Genomic DNA, 25662 nt, shown 5'->3' on the forward strand with positions numbered 1-25662 from the left:
CAAATATCACCTAGAGATTTGATCATGACCACCAAACTCACTCTCACCTGTGATCTGATCTAAGCTAGTATTTTAAATCCACTGTGTCAGAATGGCTTTCTATTTTGTGTGAATTCAGAAGAACTTTGTGTGGTTGTACACTGAGCTGCCTCACTACCACCCATTGTTTCTTTGTGACAGAGCCGTTTAGAAGAGAGGATCTGGTTTTAGTTTGGGGAATGATTTCTTTTTTTTTTCTTTACTGAAAATACAAGTATGGTATTGCCCCATTTTAGTGTTAGAGATGCTGAAATGGCTGGGAAGCAAGGGTGAGTGGAATCCCCTTTACTAAAAAGACTAATATGACCTCTGTGTCCAAACTGAGTTCTTGAGCTGATCCCGTCGAAATCACTGTTTAAACTTCCATGGGTTCAGAAGGAAGACAAATGGGTCAGCTTGTGTAAGAGTGTTACTTCCAAAACAAACAAGCGGGAGAATTTCGCTTAAAGTTGTTCATGTTATGATCTTTGTGACATTAATCAAAGTGCTGATACTTGAAGGCACTGGGATGTCTAAACTGATACCTCTTTTTCCCTCCTTTCCCAGCTTTCCCATCCTCTTGATACTGTGGGGTGGGGTGGGGTGGGGTGGGGTGGGGGGGAAAGGCAGCATTGACGCTTTTCTTTGTCTTTTTCTTTTCCAGATGCAGAAGAGTAAAAAAAATAATTTAAAAAAAAGAGACTGCAAAATTTCTTTCATCATTTTAGCTGAGCTTCTTCATTCCTCTCCTCCTCCTCCTCCTTCTTCCGCAAAGACCAGTATCTGGGGAAGGCGTTACACAGCTTTCAAAACAACCCTCCTCCCACTGGCTACTTCACAGTTCATGACTCTGGGGTTTGAGTGTTATTTTTTTCACTTCCCCCCACTCTGTGTGTGTGGTTTCTTTTAGAAAAGTCTCCGCTTTTTGCTTTTTGCTTTTTGCTTTTTGCTTTTTTGTTTTTGTTGGTCTTGTTAACAAAATAATTCCACTTTCTGGATGGGCAAATAAGTGAGGATCTTCTTCTGAAGCCATTGAAGCCCTAGCTAGTGAAAAACATGCTAAGGTGGTAAATTAAAAAATTGGAATGTACAGGAAGGGGCTTGAAATTACGACATTTGTACTATTGTTGCCACCTGCTAGGCAGAGAACTAGATACCATCAATTCAGAGGAATTTGTTTATGAAGGTTGGTTTGTTAAATTTGTAAATTTCTTGCTAGGATTTAGTGCTGTTACACAGCTTTCCAGCATTCTATGATAATGATTTTTGTTTGTTTCTTTTTAAATTTATCTTGTAAGCAAATTCATTTGGTCCTTGATTAATGTTGTGCACTTTTCTTATTTTGTTTGAGTAATGACTCACAAATAGGGTGTTTTTTCAGGGCAGTTGTCCGTTCAAACTCTGAGGAACATATGTTTTACGTTGTTTTCCATAACTAGTCATTTCCAATAATGATCTGTTTCTCACATCTGTTTCTTTACCTGGCCCAGAAGTACTGAGGGAAGGAGAGCATTAGGAAGTCAGATGGATCAATTCTTCCTTTCATCTTAGTGTGACATTTCTTTTATCATCAATTGAATGGATGGATAAAAGGAGAGATAGTTGGCAAAATATAGGCAGTTAAAGAAAGATGGAGGAGAAAAAAAAACCACTGTGGTCTAGGTACACCACTGGAGTGGACTAGTATATATTGACACCAGCAGAGAATTTGGCTCATAAAATGTAAAGTTGAAATGTGCAAAATTAACTAACTCAGGCCTTGGTTTTGCAAAGTGTTGCTGTTCATGAAAGCATTAAACGTGTGATTGAATGCTATCCTGGAGTAGAACCTCACAATGGATCTAGTTCAATATATCTTGGTTTCACCTAGGCCGTGGCTACACTAGCCCCTGCCTTTCAAAAGGGGTATACTAATGAGCCACTTCAGCAAATGGTAATGAGGTAATTGTAATGCTATGAGTATGCAGTGCCTCATTAGCATAATGGCAGCCACGCGTTTTTCAAAGTGCCGCTTTCGAAACACATGCTGCCATTGTGGACAGGGGCTTTTCGAAAGGACCCCCTGGATTTCGAAAGCCCCTTGTTCCAAAAACCAAATGGGAAGAAGGGGCTTTTGAAGTCCGTGGGTCCTTCCAAAAGGCCCCTGTCTACACAAGCAGCGTGTGTTTTGAAAGCAGCACTTTTGAAACTCACATGGCTGCTATTCTGCTAATGAGGCACTGTATATTCATGGAGGCCTCATTAGCATTTGCCGAAATGGCTCATTAGCATACCCCTTTCGAAAGGTGGGAGCGAATGTAGCCATGGTCCTACAGTCTATAAAATCTGACATCCACGCAGTTGTTTTTTCATATTTCATTTTACTCAATGTGTAGTTTTTCCCTGTTCACATATATTTTCAGTATGGCTATGTCTGTAATCATTGTAATCTAGGTATAGTCTGTGAGTCAGGCTGCTTTCATGCTACTTTAGAGAATCTGGAAAACCTTGGCCTCAGGAGGACAATACACACAATACGTATTCCATTTCCATGTTCAAAGCACAAAACTTTGTTCTACCGCCAGCCTATATTAGATAGAAGCCCCACAGTTCCTGTTCAAAATGCATATGAGCAGGGATGAGCATGTTTAAGGTGGCAGTAGGAAATATTGCCATGTTTGTATCACCCTCAGCTAACACTAGCAGCAATGGGGCTAATCCAAGTTCATTTTTGTTCCCCAGCTCAGGAAGGTTTGTATCCCAGGGTTATGGTTCATCCCACTCTGAACAATTCCAATTTGTGTCTAAGTTTTACTTCAGACACCAAAGTTTGAATTTGTTCAGATCAAGGGATTCAGCTGGAGGTCATCTCATACTTAGTAAAATATAAAAATAATTGCTGCTGTTGTTATCGAGTTTATTGTAAATTCTCCAGCTGTCTTCTCTATCTTGGTTCCTTTACGGAAATTAAAGGAACACACACTATTCTAATTCCTCAGAACTGCTCTGTAGCTGCTCCACGCTTAGAACCCCCATCGGCGTCAACGGCAGTTCCACACATAGAGCAGCTCTAGAATTTGGCCATTAGACCAAGATCCACAAAGGCACTAAAGCTCCTAATTTTTGTTAAAATCAATGGACGTGAGCAGCCTAAATTCTTTTGTGTAACTGAGTCTTTGTCATTATCAAATTCTTTAAAGGGACATTGAGAAAATATAAATAATACTGCATTGCTCACCCAGTCCTTACTGCCTCTTGGATTTAACTTGGACACAGTCTGAGCTAGTGCATATGATATTTGTGATTCACCATCCAAGCGGAGTGTGTTGTCAAAAGAAAAACGAGACTATAGTCAACCATTTCTTTGTTTTCGTGCCCTAGCAATTTGGTGCAAATCAGTCTGGAGGTTTAAGGGTGTGAGTGAAGTATTCTGTATCTCCTGGGATGTTGAGATAAACCTGGATTCCTTTCTGAAAGATTTGCTTTTCTCATACACAAGTTACTGTGCTGAATATATAGATAACTGGGTGAAATTGAATGACCTGCGATAAACGAGATGATCTCATGATCCCATCTGGCCTTATAATCTATGAATACACCACAGCAGTATATTAGAATTTAAAATATTTTCACATTTTAGTCTTCTAATGCTCCAAGCCTGCTTCCCTTGATGCCAATGGTATTTTTTTATTTCAATTAAAATTAACAATCATGGGCTCAAACCATGCACAGTGTCAATCTAACATCAGATATATCTTCTCTCAGGGGATGCTTATCCTGATCTCACAAGGAGGTAGGTTTGGTGATCAGATAGGTCTTGTCCATCGGAGATCACTCTGCTCATGTCTGCAAGCAAATCATTTGACTACGGATGGTCCCATTATATGCCATTAAAACAGGAAAGTGGGCACTTTGTTTCTAGTTCCTCAGATTTTTGACTCTTCCTTTCCTGCATGTTTTTTTTTCTTTTTCTGAGCAAATACAGTGTGAGATTTCTCACTGACAACCAAGCAGAGCTGTGAGTCTCTCTCAATCCTCTGTCTCACACACAGGCACACAAACACATGCGAGTACACATGTACAGGCTCCACAACACACTTGATATTCTGTATTCCTTTTATTTTGTCAACGTGTATGTAGAAGGCCTGTTGTGTACTCACCCTATGCTCAGTTCTAGAAGCCATCCTGTGGTAGGAGGAAGTATATATGTAATCTTATCTTTGCTGGGTGATTGTAGGAGTGTGTATATGAAACACAATCAATTTATGGCCATAGGTGTTGTGTAGTGATAAATCCTAGTGGCAGCGTGAGCATTTTCCTTTTCTTCAGGCTGATGATATTTTTATACAATTTTATATACAATTTTTTTAAATATTTGCTATTTTTATTTGTAGGATTCTGATTGGGTTTTACCAGAACATCTGGTTGTCTGCAGGCCCAGATTCTCCCACTAAGATTTTTCACTCTTATTACCTCCCACCCCCTGATCCCCCAGACAAAAGCCATTGCATTTGCAACATCAGCTTAGAGCAAAAGATAAAAACCTTCGGCCCAACCATGTCATCAGTTGCTCTGAAACTGACTGAAGTTGCACACAAGTGCCGTTTGGTTTCACTATCATCCCCATTGGGAACGGGCATCAAAGTGTAAATGGAACATGTATACAGCACACTAAACATTGAGTGATTCAGTCTGAAGCCCCCATATACAATAGTAGTGATGTTCTCCTTCAGTGTGGTGGGAGTTGCTTCCTCTGCAATGGATTTAAATAATAATGAAAAAAATGTAGTCATTGTTCCTATGATGTTACTTGTGCAGCAGCTTAGATCAATAGGAAGCTACAGCGAAGGCACAAAAATAGCACACCGAGTACCTTCAGCAAGAAGGGCATCTATAAATTACCTGCTTACCTGAGACACTAGATTTCACTGCTCTCAAGTTACACTTGTAGCAATGGGTCCTGATTAATCTAGAGAACATTCAACCTGTTTCAAAGCGGGGAAAAGGCAACATGTACCAAAATGCAAGGATTCAAGATTGTAAAATCTTTTCTCAGCTGACATTGTGCAGGGAGTTCTATATATAAAGTTGAACATACACTTTTAGACTATCTTTGTATTAGCAGAAATTGTAATGGAGATGTCTTGTTGAACAGAAGTAATATAAGTAGAATATACTGGTAATCCACAGCCTTTTTCAAGCAGGCACGAGCCAGGTTACTGTGTATATTGTGCATCAGGCAATTAGAAAACAAATCAAAATCCATTTAAAAGCAAAAATTAAACACAAATTTATTGGAGAAAAACCTCTTTGCTTTGTTCAGACTTAGCAAAAAACTGAAACGAATTGTGCCCATGTAATGGCAAGTGTTCTCAACTCTGCTGAGAAGAATTAAAAAAATATGTATTTATGAGAATGTTCCTTATTTGAAAGAAGAGGCTTGTAGTCTCTAAATGTACAAAATACTTTTCCAGCATTCCAGTTTTTTTCTGTAAATGAATACATGTATGTCCATTCTATTACCAAATAAAGTCAATGAGGTCTCCACTCCATTTGAATTTGAATGGGGGAAGGGTTGGTTTGTTGAGTCATTTTTTATATTTGTTGCAAACATGAAGTTCTGTACTGCCTGTCTCTTTGCAAAATAACAAAAATCAATATTGGGATACTGCTGTTTATGCTGAAAGCACTGTATGGACATTAATTATGCATCAGAACCCCTCTGAGAAAAGCGTGTAGGTAGCAGGGCCCCATTTTACAGCTTAAGAAACTGAGACAGAATGTCACCATATCTGCGAAGGCCACGTAGGGGAGATGGTGTCAGATTTGGAATTAGAATTTAGGACTTTTAGACAGCTAAATCCCTCCCATTCCATCAGGCAATACCGTCTTTCAGAAATGGGGGTGTGGGTATTTCTCGACATTTTTAAACAATATTTTATGACTAAACCTCAGAACTATGGATTTGTATGTCCACCTATGTATTGTGTTTATGTAATATACACTATATTAGAGATGGGCCTGAACTCTGGATTATCACAGTTGGCCTCCCTCAATTTTTGAGACATTTGGATCACAACCCCAAGCAAAATTTTATGACTGGGCTTAATCCACAAAAGCAGGCTCAAGGGAAATCCAGATTTATATCCAAGGTTTCCCACACACCTTCCTGCCATTTTCTCTACTTATGTTTGCTTTTCCATAACACATCCTTTTGTGTCAAATAACCATTCTGGTCACTAAGTGATAGTCATGGACTGTCGTCATCCTGGGTTACATGTAGGGTTGCCAAGTGTTTGGTTGTGGCTTGGCATGCCCATTTGAAAGGGGACCCAGATGTTTCCAGTCAGCACCATTGACCAAGCTGCTAAACGTCCAACCGGCAGCACAGCAGGCTAAGGCAGACTTCCTTCCTGCCCTGGCTCCACATGACTTCCAGAAGCTGCTGGCATGTCCAACTCTTTGGCTCAAGGGTTGGCCTGGGGAGCTCTTTGCTCTGCTTCCTTCCCAAGTGCCAGTGTCAAAGTGCCCATTGCTGGACATTCCAGTCACTTCTGGGGGTTCCAGGCTGAGCCCTCATCCCCCTCCCACACTTCAACTACTGCTCCAGGCCAGAGCTTCCACCAGCACTCTGAACCCCTCATTTCTGGTCCCATCTCAGAGCCTGCAGACCCAGTTGGAGCCCTCACTCCTGACTCATCTCACTCCGCTACTCCAGCCCAGTGAAAGTGAACGAAGGCATGGGAGAGCAAGCAATGGATGGAAGGGGGACGGAGTGAGACAGGGCAGGGCCTCAGAAAAGCGCAAGGTTGGGGCACGGGTGTTTGATGTTGTACAGTTAGAACATTGGCAACCTAATAACAACTAGTCTATGTTTAAATGGGAAGATAAAGGAATAAAACCCACAGTCATTCGCTCTCCTCAATGTAAGCAGATGTATCTGTTATGCATGAGGTTTACTGAAGACTAAGGGGAAGCGTTGGTGAGATCTTGTTAAAACATTTGCACACGTTGTGTTACCTCTGCACTGGTTGTATTAAATTGTATTGCATTTGAACACACAAAACCCCATCTCGGGGTAATCTGTCTGGACAGATTATGTCAATAACAATCCACAAAGAGACCTACACCAGAAACAGCACATCAGAATCCTGCAGAACCCACCAAAATGTTGGTGCTATAAAAAGCATTTGTGCAGAGGTAGGACTGCAGCTCACCCATCACTGCTGAAACCATTCTTTCTTTTTAAAGGTTCAAAGCAGCATTCAAATGAGGCCCCAGACTCGGGTTCCGTGACAAGCCGCCTTACATTGCCAGGTCAGTAGGTATCTCCGTGTTGGAATGTCTTTGTATGCACTGCCACACAATCGGGTAATCAGCAGAGTGCTTATCTTTTCAAACCATAATTCTCCCCACTGGGGCCATAATTAGATCAAAAACCCACTCCTGTTTTGGGGCTTGGATTGGGTGGACTATGTGTTGACTGTAAAAGAAAAGCTTATATGTGGTGGATGGTTTTGCACAAATTATTTTAGTCAGCTGAATGTGGTAAGAAAAACAAGCTTGGTTCTTGTTGCCCACACACACAGGAGTAGAAGTAATGTTCTCTGAATTGCAGGGGAGCTGTTTCTCAGTTCTCCCACCTCCCTGACCATTGCGGCCAACAGCCATCAGGGGCTCGGGGCCAATGTATGGGGGGCAGAGCCTTAGGTAGAAGGGATATGGCCAAGGGTAGCCAGCCTTTAGTACCACTGGGCCCCTCCCCCAGCCCTCGGAAACCACACAGAGTAGTGGAGTGATGCTTTCATAGTGTTGCAAAGGGGCCTGGAATTCTTGGCCATTGCTGCAGTGGCCAGGAGCTCCAGGACCCTCTGAAACACTGGACCCCTATGCAGTTATCTCCTTCTCCACCCCGTCAGTGGGTCTGCCTCCAAATCCCTTTGATATGTCAGCAATATCATCCTCCAGAGGCCCTTTATCTCTATCTTTCCCTACAAGAGGAGGGAAGTCAATAAGGGAAAGCAATATGAAAGGGTGGCTCAGAATGAGTCATCCTGCAGGGATAGTAAGGACATACGTCTTTGAATGACATTGGGTGCATGCAAGGGTAAGTTCCTATCAAAACACCTGGAAGGTTTGGCTCAAAAAAAAAAAAAGAAAGAAAATTAAAAAAAGGAAATGGGAAACAGTTCACTTCCAATTTGGAAAGGCACTAAAAATTCATATTTGAAGCCATCTCATTGTGGAAATGCAGGTATTCAAGGTACAATACAGTGCTGCATGTGGACATCACCATGAAACGGCACATCACTGTATGACTGACACCTTCATGCTGGGCCTGGCATGCCATAAATTCACATGTTAATAAGAGATTCGGCAGACTGTTCTTCAAGGTACAACCCAGTATAAGCAGTCTGGATCACTGGCTGGAACTAAGTAAAACGGTGAAGAGGTACTTGAAAATGTTACTTTTCCCAGATGAAGCAGCATAGTCTTTGAGGCCTCATTCACAACTGTGTCCTCTAGTAAATATAGACCATCAGTGAAAGTAGAATGTAAGAAATTGGTCACATCACTCGTCTGTGGACCTCTGTCATGTACATTGCTCAAAGGAAGCCCTGAATAGAAGGTACAGTATTGTAAACACCATCTGATCATTCTCTTAATGTACTGAATGTCTCATTATTGACTGAAGTACTTAATATGTTTTGTAGCATTAGTTGTAGATTTTATCCTGCTACCATTTCTTTAACACCCTTGCCTCTATGGCTATAATTTTGTTCACATGCGTACATTTATATTGACATTGTTATACATCTCTAATCCTGTTTCAAAGGACTGTGGATAGGACTCCCTTGAAGAGGACTATCATAATACCTATTAGATCTGGTACATGGAGACATTTTTTAGAAAGGCTAGTAACTTTTTTTTAAAAATGGGTGAGTTAATGTATAAATTAAACATTCATGGACAGCACAGGAAGGCTGACCCTAGATTTTAATATGTTATTTGCACTGTTGCACTCCTTCCCTGATACTACACTTTTTTAAACAAGCAGCACTTACCAACTGACTTTCATCCATGTTGTTCATGCGACTGAGCCCTTGCCAGTAGTGCTTACCTACTTGCTTGTAATCTCTGCTCTCAGAATATAGCTAATTACAATAGAGGAGTTACAAGTTGTGCAGAGAATAGGGCTCCGGAGTGTGTTACATGCGATAGAATTGCTGTTCCTTTCACTGCGATCATCTCTCTGGTGCCCATGGGCAAATCACGTCACCACTCCATGCCTCATGCCTCAGTTTCCTCCTGCGTACAGAGGAGGATAAGGATGCTTACTCAAAGTTAAATGCTTTTCAAGCTCTTGGTGAAAGGTGCTATGTTAAACAGCAGTGACGGAATTCAAACACACAAACACTTGAGGGGATACTTTAGTATGCCTTCAGCACAGCGTATATTGCTGTATTTATCTCTTATACTGTTGGTGCAGATAGTACACATAACAGCAAAAATGTGTCTATTGCAACAGTAATCTATCTTCCCCCTCCTCTGCCTACCCCTGTGCTTATTGAGAAAATTGCATGGTTATTTTGAGTGTCCTTACTAACACACACTTACATTGTTTTTACTATTGTTAGGTCACCTGACATGAATGTCAGCAATCTTGAGCATTTCCCCTTAAGGAGCAAGGGCAGCCGTGGCTCTATGTACCTCACACCAGAACTCCCGGAGACCACCCCAGTCTGCCTTACTGTTTTGCTGATCACTACAGTGTAAAGCTGGTGCCTATTCAGTCTTTGGTATTTCAGGCTGTATATTGATAATCATCTCTAAGTGAATTGCCCAAAGAAACACACTGAATGGCACCTACCTACATAACTTGTTGTGTTTATTAAAGCTTTCCCACATCAGTGTACGTTTTGGCAATTGACTGAATAGATTTTTCTGTATGTGCATGTGTAATAATGTACCACTGTACCTGTACACTCCCTTGTAGGTCACACAGAAATATTTAGCTTGGTACAGGGCATGAATCAGTTATTCATGCCCACAGACTTATGATCTATTGACAGGAAACATTAAGTGTAATATGTATAACCCTATGGGGCTTATAGCTTGGTAACAATACTGATTTGTTGTTGATGTCCTCAGCCATTAAGTTATTAGGCGTCTGCTCTTTGCTGGAGGCGGCTGTGCTCCATTAAGAAACAGAAGGGGACCCCCATCTCCACACACGCATTGTGTTCTCTAGCGGAGAACTTTGGTTTTGTTGTTTGCCCTATTTAGCTAGGAGACTGCCTCACTTTCTCTGAGCTATTTTTTCATTGCACAATTCTCATCAGCGCTTTTTTTTTTGATACATAAAGAGCAATTATCCCCTTTGATTTCAAGTGATGTTTATTGTAGGTTAAGGTGAAGCAGTGAAATGAAAAAGAACAAAAGTGAAGTCTCCATCAGAGAGCATCAGTGGCAGGATGCATGTGAACTGAACTTGAAGGCCGTGGTTGTCAGTAATGCTCAGCACTGACCCCTATTTCTGTTCCCAGTGAAGTCAATGATAAAACTTTCGTTGACTTCAGTCAGAGTAGAGTTTCATCAGTGCTGAGTGTTTTCCAAAAGCCTCCGCACAATGCCAGGCGTTTTCAGCAAAGAGGAGACTCATTGAAATTTAAAGATGGTAGTTTTCAGAAAATGCAATCTTAAATTACAAAGCTACAGACACCACAGCACCATTCTCTTGGAAGAATCCCAAGGTTCTTTACCGATTCTATTCCCAGCATTCCACTGTTGCAGAGCACATGGTATGCAAACCTATACAAAAAAGATACAGGTGAATTTTGAACACTCTGGATATTCAGTCCAGATGAACACTCTGGGTTACTATCCAAATCTTGTCTGGTCTTTCTGGATGACTTTGGGTCATGAAAAAATGGTTTCTTGTGATAGATTTCTGGTATTTCCTGCTTCCAGCTACAGTGTTTTTATGCTATTTACAGTCTTTCTCGTGAAATTATTGCATTTATGCCTTTGGTCTGAATCAGAACCAGAAATGCAAAGGTGAGTAAAAATGAAAAATAACTTAAAGACATTAACTGGACCCTTTGAACTGCCCAAAAAGTTGCACTGAAATGTTTGGCAAAGGTTTGAATCAGTTGTCAATCAACAAGAGACCAATCAAAATAAAAAGATGGCTGGCTTTATTATTATTGTTTTTATTAAGTGCCAGCAACCTACTTGGGGCCGGATAAGATCCGTCATGAAAACAATTTAAATAGACAGAAAGCATAAATCCAATGGTGGAGCCAAAAGGTTGTGTTATCGCTTCTACTGATGGGACATAGTTTGTGAACTTCCCAGGGGAGGTCAAGCATATCTAAACCTACATAGATTCTGTATATAGCAGCAAGGATAATAATGGTAATAATTAGGTGTGTTATTTGAGTACAATTCACCCTTTGTTGAAGGGACATTTCTTCTGCTTCTGTGCCAGAGCAAAAGGTGATGCATACAGGATACTAAATAGCTATTTGAAGGTTGACATTATCCCCCTCTTCCCTACAAACCTCCCCAAACAGAATTTTATTTGGAATACAGTCACGGGAGGTGGGAGGGGTAACCATGTTAGTCTGTAACTTCACAAATAACAAGCAGTCCTTTAGCACTTAAGGCACTAACAAATTTATGAGGTCATGAGCTTCCATGGGTAAAACCCACTTCTTCAGATGGCAATCTTCTCCAGGACTGTAGATTTTAAAAATATGTTTATGATAGAGGCAAAACCCAGGCAAAAGAAAATAATTGTTAATTGCCTCTTTGATGCATGCATGTTGCTACAGAGATGGAGAAAAGTCCATTAAAATTTGATGTATCACAGAAGCTTCAAGGGAAAGGTAGGCACATGAGTTGGTGGTTATTCTGTGTAACTTTCTAATAGAAGACTGACTTGTCAATGTTATTTCTTTCTAGTTTTACAGCACTGAAGAGAATATGAAGTTTTATGCTTTGGGGAGTTTTGTTTTTGTAGCTTAGCTATAACTTTTGATGCTTAGGCACAGATTTTTAAAGATATTTGGGGCTTGTCTACACTACCACCCTCCTTCGAAGTAAGGATGGTAAGTAGGGTGTTGGGAGTTTACTAATGAAGTGCTGTGCTGTATACAGCACTTCATTAAGCAAATTCCACCCCCCACAGCAACTTCAAGGTTTTAAACTTCGAAGTACCAGCAGGCGTCTAGTCGCAGTGCACCCGCTGGTATTTCGAAGTGCCGAGGCAACTTCAAAGTTCTCTTACTCCTCAAAAATGTGGAGTAATTTGGAGGAGTAAAGGGACTTTGAAGTTGCCCCGGCACTTCAAAGTACCGGTGGGTGAGCTGCGGCTAGACGCGTGCCAGTACTTCGAAGTTTAAAACCTTGAAGTTGCCGCAGGGGGTGGGGCGGGAGGGAAATTTGCTTAATGAATTGCTGCATATGCACTGCAGCACTTCATTAGTGAACTCCCAACACCCTACGTACCATCCTTCCTTCAAAGGAGGGTGGTAGTGTAAACACAGCCATGGGCTTATATCTTTTCAACAAGAAACCTGGGTCCTTAAGTCAGCTATGCATTTCATCCCCTAAATAGCTGTACAATCTGATCCTTCACCCCACGGAATGTAAGAACCTTAGAAATGTCTGGCTGGCTAGATGGGCACACAAGGGAAAGGGAGAGAGATGGATAATTCTCTGTGATATTTCTAGTTTCATTACTGTAATACAGGTTCAGAAGCTTGGCAACAAAACAGCTTTTCCAAGTAGTTTTGTCCATTTCCACTTTACAAATATTGGGCCAAACTGTGGCTACTTCTTTGAGAAGGAAAGATTTATGAGCCATTCCTGCTTCCCACAAGCTCCTCTGCTGAGCTGGCAGTCACAACCCACCTGTGGAATGCAAGAGGACTGTGGTGGTAATGCCCAGCACCTCAAATTGTGTGGTTTGGGAGATGGCCAGGGTTGCACACACCTGGTTTCCAAGGGGTGCAGGTTGCAAGTGTGAGGTCCACCATACTGGCTGTTGCAACTGGTGAAATCCTGAGCTGAAAGTCCCTGCCACCACAGTGTGAGCTTAAGAGCCAGGCTGTCAAGCTAATAGCGTGTGATTAAGTGCAGAGAGTAATATAACACACTAGCCATGGAACTGTATATTTTACCAGGATGGAGGAATTTCATAGCTAGCAACTGAGGCCCACAGCAGTTTGTATCCTGGATGACCAACCTCACAGCAGCTAGGTCCTCATGCTGTGCTGGGGGAACTATTTGTGTATGGGGGCACTCTTTTTCTCTAGCCTCCCTGCGAGTTTTTCCATTGAAAGACGCAGCTGGGGACACTGAGTTTTGTACAGGCTGACAGATGTTTTAAAACCTGCTTGGAGACTAGTTCCCAACCCCCAGGCTTAGAACATTTCTTGAGTGTGGCAATATTCTTAATGACTGAACAATCTTGATTCTCCTCCTCCACTCTTCTTGAGAGGGCTGCTCTAAATTACTGTGTGAGACCTCTTCAGTGGCAAAGGAAGGCAAAGAAGAAACACTGCTGAAATCTCTCACTTCATTTAACAGTTAAATCCCAGCTTAGAAAATGACAGCAATTTTCCCAAGTAGCCACCCATGAAAATGGGCTATGAAGGTTTTTCCTTATGGCACATAATCTGTTTTCAGTTCATTGCATGTATCTTTGTAATGATATAACCTTATACTACTCTCTCAAGGTGTGATTCTTGCATCCTTCATGAAGCCCAGTTTTGAGAGCCCTGTGTGCTTTCAACTACTACACAGCATAGGCAAAAGCCATCACATACACATAGAGGCTTGCTGAAGTTGTCCTCCATCACGGGATCCGTGAGTGCTGGAAGTGTATATGTCATGGATGGTTCACTCAGGCATGGCATCGCGAGGGAGACGTGGTCACATGTGGTTGACCCTAGTGCACACAGGCAGAGAGCTGCAGTGCATGCCTGAAAAGTACACTCAGCATGTTGTATCCTATTGTGTGCTGCCTCTCTGTAGAGGAGATGAAAAAGTACTTCTGTCAAGGGTGAAAGTCAGCCCTGCATAAGCTGTTTCAGCCCAGAGGCCCTGGTACCAGTGTACCCCTATCCCAAGGTATGAAAACATTGGGTGGAGGATACTGCCTGTGGTAGGCTGCAAAAGCGGAGTATTACTTTTTTACATTAAACACACAAAGGCTATGTCTACACTAGTAACCCCCCCGTCGAAAGGGGGATGCTGAGACACATCATGATATGCTAATGAGGCACTGCAATGAATATGCAGCACCTGATTAGCATAATGGTGACCGCGGCACTTTGAAAGTGCTGCTTTCGATCACGCGCAGATCATCTACACAGGGTCCTTTTCGAAACGACCCCACAGATGTCAAAATCCCCTTATTCCTATAACCAAACACATTTAGCAAAGGGTTTTTTTTTAAATTAAACTGTTTGGTTCTGTTTTTATGCCACACCCATCAACATTGGGTCTAGCACCTGCTGTTGATTATATTATTTCTATAAGGACACATTTCCCAGAGCTACTGTGCTATTTTACCTCATCACTTTCATGTCACACAATTACCATCAATGCACCTCTTTTTTTTCCCCTCTCCTGTTGAGTGCTAATAAAACTTACACACATGTACCAGGGAGAGAATTTCATCCCATGCAGTTGATCTTTGATCACATCAGGACCTACAGAACATTAACTATCAAAACCTCAGGTTGTCAAGCGGCCATGCTGAATATTTAGAAATGTCTTCACTTTTATTTAGATGACACTGAAGAGATTAAGATCAACTAGACAGGAGTTAAGTTATATTTGGTGGGAAAGGCAAGTGTTCTGAAATCTGTTGCCAGTTCGTGCAAGACTCTTTAGTTAGAGTTAGGAGTTAGAGTTTTTGTCTCAGCATATGCCTCTTTACTAGAGCTATCTGCAGTTGAATGTGTTTGGCAGGACATGGCTAGATGAAATTTTTTTATTTGCTTTTTTTTACTTTTTTTACATTTACTTTTTACTTTTTTTTTTACATTTTTATTTGCTTCCCCCCCTTCATTTTATTGTGGTGAGTTTGCAACTGTATTTTTTTCTGAGTTCTTTATTTGTGTGATCACATTTCACACAGTTTCCATCTCAAGCCTGGTTGTCTGTAAATTTGACAAGGATGCTATACAGGTATTCTCAAAGTCTGTTCCCCAGGTTTGCTCAAAATTCAGGCATCTTGGTTAAAACTTAGTTGGACCTGATGAAAATTTCAGGTTTTGTATCAAAATCTTAGAAGCAAGTACAGGTAAGTAAAAAGATGCACAACAGATACTCTGTTCTTGTTTGATAGGAACAAAGATAAGCATCTGAACTCTTAGATCTAGTCCAAAAGAAAACCAGGTAGAAGAAGGAGACTTATCCATGGCTCTGAGGTGCTGAAAACAGAACTTGCATGCCAGATCTGTGCAATTGGTCACAGCAAACAATTTGTTTGATGAAATTAGGTTTTTATAAATTATTTCCTAGTAGCCCACACCCCAAACCAACTCGTTCCTTCAAAATTATTCAAGAAATGAAGATAGAAAACCATCCCAGTTTAGAGATTGTCCACTAAAGCTACATCTGCACTATAGAGTTTTGTTGGCAAAACCTGTGGAGCTCCCACACTAAAAATGCATTCTGTCAACAGTAAATCGCAGAATGCCTCACTTTTGTCAACCGCCTTCTGCCTCTCCCCCCATAAGGGAGAATATTTCTCAACAGAATCTGTCGAGAAAACATCTGTGTAGATGCTCCAGGGAGGCCTCTGTCAACAGACAGGGCTTCTGGGTCACCGGACAGCCCTGTCTGCTGTGCTTCTGGTTGGACATTTATCAAGAGAGCAGCTGGGCAGTCCGGCTGCTCCCTCAACAGAGCAGATTGGCAGAGTGATCCGCCTTCGTGTGTGGCTGCAATCTGTTGACAGAAGTTTTGTGGGAAGATATCTTCCAACAGTAACTTATGCAACAGATGACTGTAGTGTAGATGTAGCCAAACTGTTTCCTGCAGCTATTGCTTTGAGTTGTTTGAGTGGGTACACGTGAGCTGTCAGCTACTGAGAGAGGAAGGTTAAGGCAGTCAACTAAGACCTTGAAAATCTAAGTTTGATACGCTGCTGTGCTCATGACTGTCTGTGACCTTAGACTCCCTGTGCCATCCTTCTATCAGTGTAGAATGGAGATTACAAATACCTCATATTTTCCAACTCTTTGTCTATCTGCCTAGATTACATGCTCTTCAAAGAAGAGTCTCTCTGTGTTTTTATGCAGAGTGTTTAGCACAATGGAACCCTGATCTCCTCTTGGGCTTCTGAATGCCACTTCAATTCAAATAAATAATACTTTTTATCTTTGATCAACCTAAAGCATATTTCCATTTCCAGATGGCTGCACGAATCTTTTCATATTCAGAGGCATGTTCACAGTACGCTCTCCTGTGAACCAAATGTCCCTCACAAATGTAAGGAAGTGAACAAAAGGTCTCAAATTCACAGCTTTAATCAAATGGTTTTCCATGAATAGTTTTTTTTTTCCTTCTGTACTTTTTCAGCTCTGCTGAATACCTGTTATGAGTAGTTATATGACTACAAGTTACATGAGTTACAAGAGTAGCAAAGCTGAAAAACACACAATATGCTTACAGGTTCAGGGAATGACTTTCTTTTTTCAAAAAATATTGATATCAGTCATTGGGAGAATTTATAATCGTACTCAAGTTTTACTCACCAGGCCTCAGGGTTAATTTTTTTAAAAATATGTCCCCAGCCTTGCTTTCATCTCTCTGGTGCACAGATTTGACATTTTTAGTTATTACAGCCCTGGGCAGAGCTGAGAACACAAGAATGGTAACACTGTTTCCATTGTCAACTTCAGTCATTTTTATTCAGCCTTCATCACCTCCTTTGCATTCATTTGCCTGTATTGTAATGTGACACCCACCCCACAGATGTACATTAGGATTTCAAGTCTCTGCTGTGTCCATCATCCATGCAGTGCAACTCAGGGTGAGACAGTCCGTTTTCAACTCATTCTTCCTTGGGCCAGCCAGGAGCTGGTGTGACTCTCAGCATACATTAGAGCAGACTTAGGGCTACTCAGCTCTATTCTCAATTGGCAATTCCCTGCCCCACCCAGTGTATTGTGGCCATTGTGCTCCCCAACATGGAAGCTTTGTCAGTGGAAGTTCTACCTTCTGGTCCACTTGAGGCATTGCCCTTCTCAGAAAAAGAACAAAATAAATCAATGTTGTTTGCACCCTGATTCTCTGCACTGTGCTCAGTTTTATATTTTGCACAGTGGCTTTTGATCTGTCAGATGAAGAATCCATGTAGAACATTTTCTAGTTTATACCACACTATATAACGCACATGCACACAGTCCAAAAGGGGGCTTCAAAACAGCAGCACTGGCTGTCCTCAAGTCCCTCTCATTAATGATGACTGTACATCCCAACGCAGGAACAGGGTGCCATGCAATATTGTCTTAGACATCCTTCTAATTCCCCACTTCCCACCAGGGCTGTAAGATCAGCTCTCACAAGCACGAAGCCTAGACAGCAGTGATGATACTCATTCATCTAATGTCCTTGACAACAATAATTATCTAGGCCTCTCGGAAATGCTGCGTTGAATAATTATAAGTATCCCTGTTTTACAGATGGGGGCACTAAAGCACAGAAGTAAGCAGCTTCCTCCAGGTCACACAGTGTCACAGTCAGGAATGGAAGCTGGAAATCCTAATGCCCAGTCTTTTTTTATAGCCATCCCCCATACACATAGCAGGAGCCAATAATGATTAAGGAAATTGAATGTATTGTGTTTTCCTATGCTTAGCTATTGAATTAGGATGAGAAATGACCTGTCACTATTCTGGCAATACCCCTTATCCTTATCAGCCAACTCATCTTCGTTTGCAGGTACTCTGGTAGAATTCCAGTTAGCAATAAACTTTTCTCCCAGCCGAGCAGGGAGAAATCCAACAAAAGTTTGGCTGAGTCCATGCTGAGTAATGAAAAGGGAGTGAAGATGAAGAGTGAATGCTCTTGACAAGCTATAAATCATCTAATGGACACAGTTTAATTCTACATGCTTGAATGACAGTCTCCTTGAACAACAAGAAGCCTTGTGGCACCTTATAGACTAACCGATATTTTAGAGCATAAGCTTTTGTTGGCAAAGACTCACTTCATCAGATGCATCTGACGAAGCAGGTCTTTGTTCACGAAAGCTAATGCTCCAAAATATCTGTTAGTCTATAACATGCCACAAGCCTTCTTGTTGTTCCTGAAGCTACAGACTAACATGGCAACCTCTCTGACACTAGTCTCCTTGAAAACAGGGAAGAATCAGAATGGATGTTATTGGGGATGGGAGGAATAAAGTATTTTGTTTAATAGAATGTTTTATAGTACAGGTTGAACTTCTCTAATCTGGCACACTCTCATCTGGCAACATCCATGTTCCAGCGTGAGTTGTGTGTATCTCCAATTAACTTAACTTCAGTTAGCCAGGTGACCAGTTATCATGGGTGTGGCCAAGTGTCTCGTGGTCCCATAAAGTTTGTTTACAGCCACCAGTCCTGACTCTTAGTATTCTGTGGTGTTATGTAGCACTATTTACCCTAAATGTCTTCTAAGAGCCAAGTAAGGACTGGAAATATTGGTAATGCTGCTTGACAGTATTGACCTCCTGTGATCCAGCAAATACTCTCATTTGGCACCAGTCAGGTCCAAAGGGTGCCGGACTAGAGAGGTTCAACCTGTACATTTTTTTTCTGGGATTTATCAACATGAGAGAGTGAAGTGTACATCCAAAACTATTGTTAAGTAGCTCACATTTAGACAGCTCTTTAGTTTCTTTGATGCTAAAGGTGACATTTTCTATAGAATACTCAGCTGCTGCTGCTGCTACTGCTGCTACTATTCTGGTGACTTCATTTACATTTGATAACCAAATCTCAATCACACCCTCTGCTGGTTATCTCTTGCATTTCTCCTGGGGTGTATAAAATGATCCCAAAGCAAATCTTGACTCCAAACACCCACAATTTGAACATTGAGAAGATTCAGAGCCAAGTATGGATCCATGCATGAATTTCACAGCTAACCAAACTATCTCATTAATGGGAAATACAAAGTCCCAGATCCAACCATCCCTGGATGCTTGTTCTTCAGATCTGTATTTCCCCAGAATAGAGCTGGAAACTCATCCCTGTTTCTGTGATACAGTAGCTATTGTATATTTAGAAAGAAGACGTGGTACGCAGATACCTAATTAGATAATTACAGACCTGATCTTTAAGTTTAGGCCATCTTTCACTAATCAGACAATATGTTTTTCCTTCCCTCTGTATAGACAGGCATAACGGTTGAGGTGGACTGGAGTGCAAATAAATCCAAGGAATGGTTTCCAATATTCTGACAGTAGATTTGTAAATGAGTGACCTTTGTTTTCTGTTTTATTTTATAACCTCTAGCAATCAAACCTCAACTGTGCCATTCCAAGAGACCCAGTTCCCACTCAGGAGCCGACTTCCCACCCTTTCACAAGAAATCCGAGGACCAGTTGGTGAAATACAAGCTGCTTGACCAGAGGGGCAGGATGAAAAAGATTCAACACATTTCTCAGAACTGGACCAGGAAATAGGAGAAGAGAGAAAAGCGCCTTTTCTTCACACTGGTATTTACAGGATGGTGAAGGACATTCTGTAATGATCACATGGACCATTTTAATGCTGCGCCAAGTGGGAAGAATCCAGGATGCAAACAAGTGTATGATTTAGCCAAATAATCCCATGGAAGCTTTCAGTAGACCCATTCTCAATAGTCTTCCTCATTACTGGCATATTTTCCTCCTTAAACTAAAATATTGAGCTGTTACTTTTAATTTTCCAAAGTAAATCTGCATACATAGAGATACTATCAAACCAAGAAGAGTATAGATTCTTGGACTGTAAGAGACCATTATGACCATCTAGTTTAATCTTCTATATAACACAGGGTATATAGGATTTAACGCAGTAATTTCTGCATTGAACCCAATATCGTGTGCCTAAGCTACCTTTAAACTGATCATGTTGTGAGGAGACTTGACCATGAGAATCACATAACTAGAGGGAATGTGAGATGAACACCTCCCACCTAATTTCACATACACACAGAAAAAAAAGGCATAACACCACATTAAAATGCATGAGGCTTATTTAGCTGTGTTCAGCTATTAGTGTATGTGTCTGACCTTTGGCCCATTGGTCGATACAAAGTCTGGAATCCAAGTCTTTGAGCCATGTCCCTCCAAACTTTCTAGAGAAGAAGGAACCATAGATTTAGATAAGCTGGTATTAAATAAATACCTAATACAGGAGTAAGGTGGTAAGAAGAAGAAGAAAGGGCTGCAGGCTCATCACGCATGCACTCAAATTCAGTCTCTCAGTAAAGAGCACCAAACAGGTCCACACTCTTCTTTAGCATTTCCTGGAAATGCTGTCTCTGAAAGGCATTGCTACAAATGATGTTAGGTAATGAAAACTCATGGGTTGAAGCTGTGACATTGTCCCTATTAATTAGCCCCATTTCAATAATACATGAAGTAGTGAAGTTCAAGGGTCAACTTCACACGGTGACAGGTCTGTTTGGTCCCACAGGCGTGCAGGGTAGGATAGCAGTGTTACCCATCCAATGCCTTGTTTCATTTGGCTATAGACTGCAGTGAAGAGAAGGGCTACATTTCAAGTGCTAACACTGTCGTGCCACATTGATAGTATAATAAAGGCTGAGCATTGCACAGGAAAAAATTGGGGAATGTTATAGGCACTGCAGTTCTTCATTGGAAATTACCTTTTGGTGCTTTGAACACTAGCACAGGTCGTGTAGCATTTCACAGACAACTGCTGTCAGTGAGCACCGTAAAATAGGTGTCCTCAGCATATTGCTCCTACTTTTAGTTTCTTAATAGTCTTCCTCTTAAGTAGCACATAGGCAGCACCACTAATGTCACTGCCAGTTAATTAATCCCAGCCTATTGGCTCTGTCACCTCTCTATGCATTTGGTTTCTATGTTCCATTTTCCCCAAACACTATCACAATTTGTATCTCTACAGTCTTTGGTTACTGTGCTTCCCAGCTACATAAGTGCAATAAAATATAGTAGCTATTTAAAAAGTCTTCTGTTACTGAAATGTTGAAAACCTGATTTATATCTGGGAATTCTCAGAATGATGAAGACCATATATTTTGACTCTATATTGCTTGTAAAGTTCCCTGAAATGTTTTACATGACTGGGTTGTATAGAAATGCAATATATTGTTCTTTAAAATGGATTTTCTGTGTCATTTCTTTCTTGCAAACAGCCTTTGATTTGCCACAGATTTTTTTTTCGACCTTTTCCCCTTTCTGTCTACATCCTTGGAATCAAATAGTACCGGTTTAGCCTTACGGAGCCAGATTCACCTTCCTGCTCCCTGGATTTAGTTTAATATACACTTCCTTTTTGTTATTTACATTGCATCACCATAGAGTCTGTGCACTTCACAAGCAGAGTGGTGATAGCCTCACAACGTCTCCTCCTCCTGCCATGTAGAAGAGTATTGACATCTTATTGTTACAGATGGGCAACTAGGCACAGGGAAACCAAATGATTGGCTTGCAGTCACACAGGAGGTAAATGGGAAAGCCAATAATTGAACCTGGTTCTGTCAAGATCCAATCCATCATCTTTATCACAAGATATTCTTTGTCCAGCCTGGCTCCTTCTGATGAAAGGCAATTTACCTCAAGAGAAAACAGTGTAGTGAAGCTTCTTGACCTCCCTTGGCATTTATGGCTGACAGGGACTGCTCTAAAATCTGTTGAGTGTTCTCTAGGAGCCTGGCTTTTGTAGGCTGATGTGGTGAGTTAGTATATTATCTTCCACCTACCCAGGCCATTTCCCAGCCAGCACCAGCCTCTTTTCAAGCCTTGTTGGCTCCCCTCCCTGCCCCCGGTGCAGGATGTGCTCCACCACATTTGTCCTGAGAGAGCTGAGTTAGGCCAGGTGGGCCCAATCAGCCAATTAAGCAGCAAGGGGGAGATTTAAGCTGCAGGAAGCCTTCTAATTACAAATGAAAAAATAGTTCACCTGTGAGGAAAAAGGCTTCAATAAAGCCAGGAGGCTGGCAGCACTGCTAGAAGCTCACCATTTCTGCCTCTAAGGCAAAGAGAAGCGGGAGAGAATGGAAGCTTTTTGTGAGAGGATACTGATGGCTGGGGATAGTAAGTATCTCAGGCTGCATCTACACTAGGAGATCAATTCAAATCTATTAATAACAATTTTGTAATTCTGTAATGTATAAGTTCAAATTTGACCATCCTCACTTCCTACGTGCTCCTCACAAAATCGACTCATTGCTGCCACACGCAAGTTGGAAAACATTTACAATTGCAGCAGTGCATTGTGGGAAGCTATCCCACAGTTCCCTCATCCCTGTAGCATTCTGGGTATGCTCGCTGGTCTTTGACATCATCTTCCCACATTGCATTTTCCTCATTCCCCTCCTGTGCTCAGTAAACATCCATCGTCCCCATTGAAAGGAAGGAAAATTAGGGCATCCACACAGGTGGCAAAAAAGTTTACAGAAATGTCTCTATTCTGTAGCTGAATTCTCAACTGGCCATCCACTGAGTGGCCCCCCCTCCCATGATCACTTCCGATCCCTGAAAATAATCCAGGGACCCAGACTGTATTCTAAACTTAGAAGGAAGAAGATACAAAAGTGCGAGACAAAAGAATTGTTGGTTTTCCCATTCTTTACGCTGCTTTGGGGAGAGTCTTTGGCTTTCTGGTGCACTATAAGGCTTCTGTGCAATGACTGTGTTCTCAACTGGCCACCCACTGAGTGTCCCACCTCCCATCATTGCAAGTGATCCCTGAAAATAATGTAGGGGCCCCGACTGTACTCTCAAGTTAGAAAGAAGAGGAAAGAAAAGTCTAGGAAAAAAGAATTTGTGACTTTCCCTACACTGCACGGATATTGCCAGCCTGGGTGGGGGGCAGCGAAATGTTATACACGGAACCTATAACGCAAACAGGAATTTCAACTAGACCTACCCTCCCCCTGCCACCAGGTTTCTGAGGGGGTCAACGCATGAAGACAGATAGCAGATATTAGCAAGAAGATTTTATAACCGAAATATAAACCTGCAGGCATCTGCAATGGACAGCAACCTCCCGGAAATATTTTGAGCGGGATGTGTGGGGGGATGCTGTGGTCTGTGGCTGCTGAAGTAGTTACCCGGCTATCTTAGCTGCTAGGGGTGACTTTGCCCCGGTGGCAGCAAAACCTCCAGTATGCGAGCCACTGGGGGAGACGGCCCCATGGTGGCTGCAAGCCCCCAAATACTGTTCTTGCCCTTGGAGCCCTAAACGTGTGCAATCTATGACATGGTGCTGCCCGGCAGTGTGGTCAGCACCGAACGGCAGGCACGTCCTTTTATTGGGTTGGGGGCTACCCCCGTGATGTGGCTGAGTGTGGGAAAGACCCCGACTGTGTGGCACCTGTGGGGGAGGGAAAGGGGGGTTGCACACAAATGTAAACTGCTGAGAAGAAGTTTCTTGGCCTCTTATGCAGCCACAACCCCCAGAACAGCTGTGGTGCGGGAGGGCGGCAGCTGGTGCCAGGCAGCAAAGGAAAAAATACCAAGTGTAGAGACAGAACCATGAACTCCCTGCAGGGACGATTTGTAATGGGTAGATGCGCTCACAGCGCTAATAGCAAAGACAGACAGACATTTCTCAGGCTCTCATACAAACAGGAGCCCATAGCCACAGGCTTCCTGGTCCTGCTTTGAAATTCACAGTCTTCCTGTTGCTGCAGAGCAGCAGCCAGAGCAGAGCACTGAGGAGCATTGTGGGTTGCACACATGACACCTCTGGAGGCTAAGGAATTCCATTTGAAGATGTGGCGCTTCCACACTGGCCTTTAATCGAACTTCTGAATTCGAGCTTGATGCTACACCCATTAGGTAACTGCAGTTTTGTGATCTCAATATTAGTGCTCCCTAAATGGAGCTAATGGTATTCACAGTGAAGACAGTCACATGGTACTATCGAGCAAACTGCCTTAAAATCAAATGTATCTTGTAGTGTAGATGCTGCCTCGGCGAGTAGCCAGGGGATCTGAACTGCTTGCTTGCTATGGGGAGCCCAGGGCCCCGAGTTCCATTGCAGCATGGCATTGCTAGGAGCAGTGCCTGGGAAGCTTTTGTGACATACTGTGGGATTCCCATAGCCAGAGCAATGGGCATGAGACTTGCCTGATGCTGATGCTGTTGAAAGATTTCAACCAGCAGGGGAAATCGCAATCTGGACTGGCTAGTGGGTCACATCACAAAGTCACTGGACTGTGACTTTGTGAGTGGAACAAGCATGCAAGAGTAGACGAGGAGAAAGGGCTCTGAACTGGGCAGAGCTGGTGGCAGAAAGAGGTGCTACCCAGCAACTGATACACCATCTCAGGGCAATTTCCTTTGGGGCTCCTCCCCCTCAAACCCTATCCCCCCGCACCTCTGCAGAGAGTTTAGTCTCCCAAGCTTTTTTTCTGGGCATGGGGAAGTAGACAGAGGCTGGGCTAGGATATTTTTGGGGGGTGGAGGTCAAAAAGCTATAGCAGATTCTCTCCCTTTATTGTAATCTGTCAGTATGGGCCTGATTTAAATTATTTGCTTTTGTTTTTTAATAACTGCTGGGATGTACGTAGCACTCAGGGAAAACATTGTGACCAAATCTGCATAAATAAAAACCAAGAAGTTGATCACAAACTATATATTTTATATTGAACCATTAGTGTGTGTGTATTGAAAAAAAATAAAAGTCATTAATTTGACCTCTGTCCTAAGTCTAGGAATAGAGATTCTTAATACCCACTGTAAACTCTTGGTTGAGAGCCCTGTCAACTTAACTAAAAATCAGCTCTTGTACAGTCTTTCATCCAAAAGTCTAAAAGCATTTTATACTTTGAGGTGAGTGTAACTATCCCCATTTTACTGGTGAGGGGCACACAGCCCACATGACTTTCCTAGGGTTACCCAGAAGGCCAGGGAAAGAGATTCTACATCATACAAGTCCCAGCCCAGTGTTGTATCCCCTGGAGAATGCTGCTTTTGGCTAAGAGTGAGTGATGTCACCAAATGCCCCATTTAACACTACATTGCTTGCATTATCGTAGCTGTACTGGTTCCAGGATAGTAAACAGATGAGGCAGATGAGGCTATAAGGTTGTGTTTTTGTTTTGTTTTTTGGCCCAACTTCTGTTGTTGAAAGAAATCTGCTATTCTGAAGAGCTCTGCACCTTCAAAATCGGCCTATTTTACCCACAAATTTTGGTCCAATAAAAGAGATTACCTCACTCGTTTTGTCTCTTCATGTAACTTAGATGTAGAAGAGTCACCTTCTATTGCTGTGATTCTTGGACTTTATATATTGATGTACTGTTATTATCCCTCTAAAAACTTCTTAGGCTTCTGTGGACTCTACCATGCACATACTGGGCACTGGAGCAAATCATTCCTGGACAGAAGGGGTGGGGAGAACATACGAGAATGAAATAATTCAGCTCCGTTCAACTCTACAGGGCTGCATG

At 42.1% G+C, this 25662-nt stretch overlaps 1 protein-coding gene across 5 annotated transcripts in view; it reads left to right on the plus strand.

Moving 5' to 3' along the window:
* Positions 1-21333, plus strand: part of PDE1C (phosphodiesterase 1C) — a 329257-nt gene extending 307924 nt beyond the window's left edge. For 3 of the 5 annotated variants that reach the window (XM_074988155.1, XM_074988154.1, XM_074988158.1), the window contains 2 exons: positions 7249-7314; positions 19524-21333. In XM_074988155.1, coding sequence (XP_074844256.1) covers positions 7249-7314; positions 19524-19693 — 236 coding nt within the window. In that variant the 3' untranslated portion in view covers positions 19694-21333. Of the gene's footprint in view, positions 1-682; positions 2001-7248; positions 7315-19523 lie in introns of those variants that run through there. The other 2 variants (XR_012644546.1, XM_074988157.1) reach the window with 2 other exon arrangements.
* The last annotated feature ends 4329 nt before the right edge of the window (positions 21334-25662 follow it).

Source organism: Carettochelys insculpta, chromosome 2 (assembly GCF_033958435.1).
Source record: "Carettochelys insculpta isolate YL-2023 chromosome 2, ASM3395843v1, whole genome shotgun sequence".
Taxonomy (NCBI): Eukaryota; Metazoa; Chordata; order Testudines; family Carettochelyidae; genus Carettochelys; species Carettochelys insculpta.